Source organism: Dromiciops gliroides, chromosome 2 (genome assembly GCF_019393635.1).
Source record: "Dromiciops gliroides isolate mDroGli1 chromosome 2, mDroGli1.pri, whole genome shotgun sequence".
Taxonomy (NCBI): domain Eukaryota; kingdom Metazoa; phylum Chordata; class Mammalia; order Microbiotheria; family Microbiotheriidae; genus Dromiciops; species Dromiciops gliroides.
Window position 1 is genome coordinate 109,312,863 of NC_057862.1, and position 9,709 is coordinate 109,322,571.

General features: G+C 48.5%; 1 protein-coding gene across 1 annotated transcript; it reads left to right on the top strand.

Moving 5' to 3' along the window:
* Nucleotides 1–1,115: 1,115 nt before the first annotated feature.
* CALHM2 (calcium homeostasis modulator family member 2) lies at nucleotides 1,116–7,931 on the top strand. The gene is made up of 3 exons (XM_043987344.1): nucleotides 1,116–1,266; nucleotides 3,519–4,098; nucleotides 6,903–7,931. Exons 2-3 carry the CDS (start codon nucleotides 3,544–3,546, stop codon nucleotides 7,317–7,319), a joined length of 972 nt encoding a protein of 323 aa, XP_043843279.1. The 5' UTR covers nucleotides 1,116–1,266; nucleotides 3,519–3,543; the 3' UTR covers nucleotides 7,320–7,931.
* The last annotated feature ends 1,778 nt before the right edge of the window (nucleotides 7,932–9,709 follow it).

Sequence of the window (9,709 nt, forward strand, 5' to 3'; positions counted from 1 at the left end):
AGGCCCCAGGGTCCTGCATCCCTTAAACATCCAGTGCCAGGTAGGTGATGGAGATGAGGAAGAAGGTTCTCCTAGAGTCCTGTAGATAGTTGCGGGCACACTCTCACTCTTGAAATTACTTGATATACAAATTTTCCCCGAAAGGATAGTTATGAGAATACAAATCCCTTTCTTTTTTGCTGAAGGGAGGGGGGGAGCTTATGGGTGTGAAACTGATATATTAGATTTGGCTAATGTGTTGGTTAGCTTTGCTGGACTTTTTTTTCTTTTAATTTTTTTTTGTCATAAGGAATGGATCTGTGAAGGAGGAGAATGGAGGAGAAAATATTAGAAAATTTAGGCGATGTAAAAATAAAACCAGCAATAAAAATTTAATAATGAAAGAAAAAAAAGAAATTAACTTGGTATATGCTTTGCATTTACTTACTTGTGTGTGTCTCGTATCTCCCCAGTAGAAGGTAAGATTCTTGAGGGCAGGGACCATATTGGTTCCGTCCTTTTATCTTCAGCGTCTAGCCCAGCGTCTTGCAAATAGAAGGTACTTAATAAAGGTTGGTTGGATTGATCTGAAAACACCTTCCTGCAGATCGCCTCTCTCCTTCTTTGCCTTCCCCAACTCCCAGTTCTGGGGAGCCAGCCGGGAGTCCTTTAGACGGGTCTCCCAGACTTACAGTCTAGGGGCTGGGCTCCCTGACCTCTGCTCCTCTCCCCCATCCCAAAGCCAGAATGTCTGAGCCACTGAGAGCGCACAAGGCGGCTCTTAAAGCGCGGGATTGGAGTTAGCGCGGTGGGGCTCAAGCTTGCTGGGCCTGGAGGGCGGAACTGCAGAGGCGACCCGGGCTGGCCAACGGGCGGGCCGCCCCCTCCCCCCGCCCCCCAGTTTCCCCCTCCTTGCCCTCCCCTGAGGACGCTGGGGAAGCTGTTTTTCCACTCTTCTTGCGCACATGCGCTTGCCCATTCTTTATTTATCTGTTTGGGAGTTTAAACTTTCTCTAAGCTTGGCCGCCGCTTCCCCAAAGCTGCTGCCCCCCTTGATCCCCCTCTGGGCCCCCGCGATCGTCCCCCTCCAGCCTGACGCTGCAGGAAGCCCCAGCCCCAACTCCAACCAAGCAAATCAAAACCCAAAAAACCGCAGCCTCGGAGAGGCAGAGGAAGCGACTGCTGAGCGCGGGCGGGCTGCCGCCGGGCGTGGTGCCTACTGCCTGTGCCCGCTGCCCAGCCTGCGCCCTGCCTCGCACCCGACACACTTCGGAGCCCAGACCCCAGGTGAGTGATCGAGCCCATTGTGGGGGGGGGGAGGGTGGAGAACGTATGGCCACTTTGGAAATCCTGTGTCGTTAGCGGCCGGAAGGTGGACGGGGGGGGGGGGGAGCGCCTAGATATCTGCCCCCAAGGGATGAAGGAAAGGCCGCAGTCCTACAAAGGACATGTCTGGACCACAGAGAGAACCCCCTCCCCACTGCGGGAACGCACATGGCCCTTGTCCCCATCCCTGGGTGCTGGTGAGGTCTGGGGCTCGGGAGAGCTCGTCCTAGCCCTGGAAATGCGTGCTTCCCTCACTCTCCTTCCCTGGGCAGTGGTTTGCACCCTCAGAATCTACCTCTCGTCCGACCCCAGTTGGTCATCTGGTCTTCAGTCCTCACCACGCCTGGGTGGTGTTTATGAAACTGAGCCTCCCCAGAGAAAACACTGGAGTCTCTGCGGGCATGAAAAGAGCGGAGGATCCGAACGAGGACTGGGGGAAGGGAAATAGGGATTTACCCCGAGGCTCGTGACCCCTGCATTAGCCCCAGCCCTTCCCACAAAGAGCTATAAACTACTTTTCAGAGACCTGGCCTCCGAAGTTCCGGATCTTGCCTTTACCCTCTCCCTTGTTTGGGTCACCGGATGGACTGGGGGTGGGGGTGGGGGGCTGAAGGGAAAGGGAGGGAAGGATGTATAAGGAAGGGAGCCCCAGAGGTCCCCATGAAAGGAATGTCCAGATCCAGGCAGAAGACTCAAGTTTGGCGGGACAGGGCCTGGTTTTGCCTCTATAAGGTTGTGCAGACTTCGGAGTAAACCCCTCTTGGATGAACAGGGGGAGCAGGAACTCGAAAGAATATGGGGAAGGGGGCAGGAAATCAAAAGAGGGAAACTGGAACTGACTGCATCCTTTTTAAAATCCTTGTTACAAAAAGGGTGGAGCCCAGCAGAGCCCAGACTCTTGCTGCTCCTTTGGGGAGGTAGGTGAGGGTGTCCAGAAGTGGGAGGTGTATGGGTGCTTTGTATCTACTGCACTGGCACCCATCAGCTCCCCTAGCTAGACACTACACATTTCTAGGAAGTAGCATGTGTCCTAAAACTCCCTGGAAGTTTTACAAAACTTGAGGAAGAGCATCTTCCTTCCTCACAGACCACAGAGACAAGGGGGAAGATATCACTAACACTTAGCAGCTTCAGGGAGTTGAGTTCCTCTTGCCTGAGCCTTAAACATAAGCTCAGTCCAATGTATTGATTTGTTGGACTATACTTATTTGCTCCAAGCACAGACATCTATGGGGGAATAGGCTAGTGGGTAATGATAGAGCTGACTCCCAAAAAGATTATCAATGAAACATTTTAATAAATAATAAAATAGGGGGCAGCTAGGTAGCCCAGTGGATAGAGAACCGGCCCTGGAGTCAGGAGGACCTGAGTTCAAATCCACACTTACTAGCTGTGTGACAGTAGGCAAGTCACTTAACCCCAAATGCCTCAACAAAAAAAAAAAATAAAATAAAAAAGAAGTGTTAAAGGGGACATAAATACTGGTGCTACCTTGTTAAATGTAATAAATATAGGTGTGTATATTTATTTAAAGAACAAGTAAACTATGGAATAAAGGTTTGTAGATTTTTACAGAAGTTTACTGTTTTTCATGCAATCTATTATCCTTTCTTGTTCCCTGTGTTTTGAGATATTTGTTTGTTGATTATTATCATGTTCACACACACAAAGTCTCCACCTTTAAGTAGAGGGCATGACTTTCCAATGTCCTTATTCCTTATTCCCTCCTTATTCACTCACCCCAATTTCTGGGCCAGAAGAGATAAGATTAGAGATAGAGTTCTGAAACGTAAAAGGTTGGACTGCATCAGAGCAGAGCACACACAGCCAGGTATTACCTCTCTAAGCTTGTTTTCTCATTGGTAAAAAGAGGATAGTAACACCCATCCTGCCTCTCAGTGTCATTGTGAGAATAGGACAGGGCTTTTGAAGATCTGTGTAAATAAAATACTATTATTTTCTTTCTTTTCATGCAACCCTGAGAAGTAGGAAGGGATAAGTATTCTCTTCTCCCATTTCACAAATGGTACCAATGCCTATAAAGGGGAAGTGACTTGACCAGGGTCACACATTCTATGAAAATGATTATGGAATGACTCCCCACTCCTAACTTGAGGGGCTTTCTCTTAGATCACATGCCCCCTGGTCAACCTTGTCCCTTTTCCCCAGTATTTACCAGGATTCACTCAGGCCCCTTCTCTTCATTTCTGCAGAAATTGAACATATCAATTCATCGCCATGTCAGCCCTGATTGTGGAGAATTTCCGCTTCCTGTCGCTCTTTTTCAAGAGCAAGGATGTGATGATCTTCAATGGGCTGGTGGCCCTGGGCACAGTGGGGAGCCAGGAGCTGTTCTCTGTGGTGGCCTTTCACTGTCCTTGCTCCCCAGCCAGAAACTACATTTATGGGCTGACTGCCATTGGGGTCCCCGCCTTGGCTCTCTTCCTCATTGGTGTCATCCTCAACACTCACACCTGGAACCTGGTGGCTGAGTGTCAGCTACGCCGGGCCAAGAACTGCTCAGCTGCCCCCAATTTCCTTCTCTTGAGCTCCATCCTGGGTCGTGCAGCTGTGGCTCCAGTGACATGGTCTGTCCTTTCACTGCTCAGAGGAGAGGCATACGTCTGTGCCCTCAGTGAGTTTGTGGACCCCGCCTCACTGACAGATGACAAGGGAAGTTTCCCCCAGGACCATGCAGTTCAGATCCTGGCCAAGTTCCCCTGTGGGCAGGCCCCAGCAAACTTGTCAAGCTTCCAGGAGGAGGTGAGCCGAAGACTCAAGTATGAGTCCCAGGTAAGTCAAGTTATTATGGGAGATGGACTTAACTGTAAGCAAAAGTTCCCCAATATCCTGTCCCACAACCCTTCAGGACCTGGGATGCTGTGCTAATGACAGACTCAGAACTCATAGAAGCATAGATTTAGAGGTAGAAACTGAGTCCAACCTGCTCTTTTTTACTGAGGAAGCCCTTTATTGATGTGAGCCTTAGCCAGGGTCACATAGGTAGTAAGTGTCTAAGGCAGGATTTAAACCCAGTGTTCCAATCTGTTAATTTTCCTGACTGGGGACTCTGAGCTATGGTGATTGTATTAAAAACTTTTCTGATATAAACTCCATGAAATAGAGACCCCATGAACCATTATATTGTCCTGACACTAAAAAATCAAACCAGTTGGGGGTTTTTTGTTTGTTTGTTTTTTTAAGTGAGGCAATTGGGGTTAAGTGACTTGCCCAGGGTCACACAGCTAGTAAGTGTTATAAGTGTCTGAGGCTGGATTTGAACTCTGGTACTCCTGACTCCAGGGCCGGTGCTCTATCCACTGCGCTACCTAGCTGCCCCAAACCAGTTGTTTTTAACAGGGTGTAACTAATTAAATCTCCAGAGAGAAAGGGGACAGGGCAGTAATAGAGAAAAGATTACACCCTAAACCACCTCTCCCCCATCCCTCAGAAAGAGGTAGGCAGGGCAAGACTTCAGCTTTACTCCTATGTGGAGAGGAGGGAACAGAAAGGACCTAGTACTAGCCTGCCAACTCTGCTCTCCAGAGTTGAGAAGAACCCTCAGTATATAAAGTGGCTAATACTCAGTGCTAATGAAACCACATTCATGGTTACAGTTCCTTACTATTTTTCAGTCACATATTGATCCTTTGACACAGCCACAGACTGACCCTGGGCATAGTCTGGCTTTTTTTTCCCCCTAGATTAGACCTCTGATTTTGTTGGCCTGAGGTAATAACTCCCCACCAATCTTTCTTTCCTCCGCCATCTTGGTTCTGCCCGCTCTAATCTTGCTTCAATTTTAAAATGTCCTTGGTGGAGGCAACTAGAGATAAAGTGACTTGCCCCCAGGTCATTTGAATACTTGCCTAGTGTCTCTGAGAGGTAGGTCTTTCCAGCCCTTATCTCCACTGATGGCCTCTTCAGATTGATTTCTTGGGGGTTTTTTGGTTTTGTTTTTTGTTTTGTGGGGCAATGGGGGTTAAGTGACTTGCCCAGGGTCACACAGCTAGTAAGTGTCAAATGTCTGAGGCCACATTTGAACTCAAGTTCTCCTGAATCCAGGGCCAGTGCTTTATCCACTGCGCCACCTAGCTGCCCCTACAGATTGATTTCTAAACTTATGCATGGACTGACCTCTGATTGTGGCCCAGATGGACACTTTAGTATAAGCCACAGACTGAATGGTTAACCCTGGTCAGGCACCAAGAAGATATTTATTTGTTAAAAGGGAACCACATAGGGGCAGCTAGGTGGCGCAGTGGATAAAGCACTGGCCCTGCACAGTGTTGAATTGGTATAGTAAGAGAAGATGGATCTTGTCACATTCTTCCTATATCCCTTTCTTTCTCCTCTACATGGCTCTTTATAAGACCTTTGTAAGAATCAAGAGTTACTCAACAATCTAAAGAGCTGCCTTGTAAGGTAATGAGCTACTCATCCCTGGAGATATTCAAAAAGAAGATTCCGTATGTACAGGGGATTCTTGCATCAGGAAGTAAATTGGACCTCATTTGTTTTTCAGTTATGTCTGACTCTTTCAGTTGTGACTGATTCTTCATGACCCCATTTGGGGTTTTCTTGGCAAAGATACTGGAGTGGTTTACCATTTCCTCTCCAACTTATTTTACAGATGAGGAAACTGAGGCAAATAGAGTTAATTGACTTGCCCAGGGTCTCACAGCTAGTAAGTGTCTGAGGCTAGATTTGAACTCAGGAAGATCAATTTTTCTGACTCCAAGCACTCTATGGATTGGGCCATCTAGGTGCCCCATAAATTGGGCTAGAGAACCTCTAAAAGCATTTCTGCTAATGAGTCCATGAGAGGGAAAACAGGGATCGTCACTGGATAGGAGACAGGAGAACTGTGGCAGAACCTAGGAGTGGGAAGCAAAGAATTTTCCCCTAAAGGTCTTTAAAAGGCACCAGCTGAAGGGGAGATGCAGCATGGGCTGGCAGATGAGCACTGGACTTGGAATCAGGACCAACAACAAACATTTAAGCACCCACTCCTTGCCAGGCACTGTGCTAAATGCTGAAAGACCTGAGTTCAAATTCTTCCTCCAACACTTATTAGCTGGATGATCCTAGGCAAAGTCGCTTAACCTGTCTAGACTTCATTTTCATCATCTGTAAAATGAATAGGACTAGATGACTTTTAAGTCCCTTTTCAGTTTTAACTGTGATGAAGAGAACAGGCAAAAACAAACAGGCAGACACAAGGGGGACAGAAAGGACCATGTTCAAGAGGACAGTGGACAGGCATCCACAGATATGGAGAGAGCAGAAAAAATGCAGACTGCACTGAAGACAGTGAAAACAGAAAGGGATTAACGTGGAGGGACCTAAAATGTCTATTCCAACTCTGATTCCACAGAAGTGCAAACAGATCCAGAGAAGACAATTGACTTTCTTATTGAGCACCTAAACTATTGTCAAGCCAGGAGTGCTCCTGGCTTTTTACTGAGCCTTTGTTCTTGGTCTGTCCTCCTTTTTCCCCCTAAGGTCCTTGTTCAGGGTGGGGGAAGGGGCCTGCTGGCTCTTTTGAGGGACTAGGGACAACTCTGCCTCACACCTGCCTTCTCTCTCTGACCCAGCTCTTTGGGTGGTTGCTGATTGGCATGGTGGCTGTCCTCGTCTTCCTCACCAAGTGCCTAAAGCATTGCTGCTCACCACTGGGCTACCGCCAAGAAGCATACTGGGCTCAGTACCGGGCCAACGAGTCCCAGCTGTTCCAGAGAACAGCAGAAGTCCACTCCCGAGTGCTGGCCGCCAACAATGTGCGCCGTTTCTTCGGCTTTGTGGCCCTGGACAAAGATGACAAGGAGCTGGTTCAAGAGTTTGCCGTCGAGGGGATCCAGCCAAGGCCCCAGTGGAATGCGATCACCGGTGTCTACCTGTACCGTGAGAACCAGGGCTTCCCACTCTACAGTCGACTACACAAGTGGGCCCAGGGGATAGTGGGGAATGGGACCGGGCCAGACAATCTGGAGATGGCTTTCTTGGCTTCCTAGTACTGCAGACATCCTCACGGTCCCACCCGTTTGGTGACTTCTCTAATCCAGGCTCTGTGTCCCAGAGCTGTCCCACCCCCAGACCCAACCTGACTACTTCTTACCACTACCTGCTCATATTTGATGGGCACAAAGGTGCCTCACAGTTCTGCACCCAAACCCAGGAGTTAACAGATACTCAGCTGATTCTGGGGTGGAGCCAAGGAAGCTGCTTTTACTAGCATCACTAACAGGCCATCAAAGGAGGCTGGAGGGTGGTGGTGAGGACGACAGCATGTGGAAGGGGCCCAAGGTTGGGGAGAGGCTGGAGGGCAGTGCAGTGGTGCTGGGAAGGACAGTCCTGGCCCTGAAGTCTGTCTGTCCCACTCCAGCCTGCTGGATCACCAGTTTGAAAAGACCTTGTGGCCTTTCCAAAGAAAAGAAGCTACTACTTTTGCTAACTTCTGAATTCTGAGACACCAGAAACGAAGTCCCTTCTGTGCCTTGCCATTGGGTGCCTTGTGACAATGAAGGGTTGAGGGCAGTTAATTTGTGTCTAACTGCACTTGTGTCTGGGTGACCATCTTTGGAAAGGAAAGAAGAGGACCTAGGGAACCACTAATAAGCTGTTCCCCCAGGGCTACCACTGACTTTGTTGTCTGTTTTAAACATTTTTGATAAACAACTTTGCTATAACATTAATGCGTGTGGGGGGGTGTGTGCGCGCGCGCTGCCCTGGATGCTGTAAATAGATCCCAGATTGAAAAGCAGGTAGAAGATAGGCCCCTGGGAGAAATGATTGAATTTTAGAACTGCTAGGGACACTCACAAAACCCCTTTTAGTATAAAAGGAAACTGAGGCCCAGGGAGGAGATGGTTTATATAACCACCCGGTCATGTGGGTCTAGGTCTTGGGTCTCCTGACTACCAGGCATGGGGCGCTCTTCAAAGTCCTTCTCGTTGCCTGTTCAGCCCATATCTGGGGTAACAACCCACCACCAGACTTAACTGGACTCCTGCTCATCTCTGTCCCCAAGCCCACAAACTCTTTTATTGTTAGAGACACCCAATTGTCCTCCCCCCAGTCTGGCCTCCCGAGGATCTGAAGCCAACTTACTTTCCCTGAGGCCAGAGCAAGAAAGCAGCTTCCCCAGGAACAGAAAGAAGTCATGTAACCTCTAGGAGGCCCTTCCTCAAATGTCTGGAGGCAAAGCAAGGGAAGGTGGTTACTTATTCAGTTCCTTAAGTATTCTGGGGACACTTGTGGGCATGCAGCAAGAACATAAAATGGCTCCACGTGGGTACTAACGAGCACAGCCCTCCACAGTGGATAAAGGACTGGCCCTGAATTCAGGAGGACCTGAGTTCAAATCTGGCCTCAGACACTTGACACTTACTAGCTGTGTGACCCTGGGCAAGTCACTTAACCCTAATTGCCCTGCCCCCAAATTTTTTTTTTAAAGAAGCACAGCCCTCTCCCAATCCCTTTTCTCTGAGGATCTGCCATCCATCACTTCACTTGCTCCTCTTCTCCTCACAACCCGCCCCCCCCCCAGTGGAATGAAGATTGAAAGGCAGCAATTCCCCAAATCAAAGCACAGTACTGGAACCCAGACTCCCACTGCTGCGGTACTCTGTTCTCCTCCCTTTCCCTCCCCCTGCTCCCCTTGCAGATTCCAGGAAAAGTCCTGGAGGAAGGCATGACTGGGCAAATGGCCCATGGAGATCTCTGTGATCTGGTAGGAATGCCTAAGAGTCATGAACTAGTGATTTCTGCTTTTTCTTATGCCCTTCAGATGACATCACAGCTGGGATTAAATAGGAGGCCCCAGGAAATCAGCTCCCTACCATGACGGCTTCCCTGGGAACAATAGTTTACAAAGCACTTTCTTCAAGACAACCCTGGTGAAAGTCACCCCCACTTTACAGATGAGTGAACAAGTTCATTTAAACTCAAGACTCTCAACCCAGTGAGTCCCCTCGAACACATTTCCAAAGAAGTTTGTACACACCAGGGCGGCCAAATTGTATGTCACAAACCAGACAGGTTTCTTTGGGGATGTCAGAGGATGACTGAAACAAAAGGTCAGAGGGACTGCCTTCTAGAATGACTAGGAAGAGAAGAGGAGCAAACAAACTAGTTCATTTTTTAAAGAAGAGATCTCTCGTGTTCACTTTTTTTTTTTTGCAGGGCAATGAGGGTTAAGTGACTTGCCCAGGGTCACACAGCTAGTTAAGTGTCAAGTATCTGAGGCTGGATTTGAGCTTAGGTCCTCCTGAATCCAAGGCAGTGCTTTATCCACTGCACCACCTAGCTGCCCCCTCGTGTTCACTTTAAAAAATATTTTTTTAATCTTTTGCTTTTATACCATCTTTATTTCACAATATATCCCTCTCCCCTCCCACCCAGC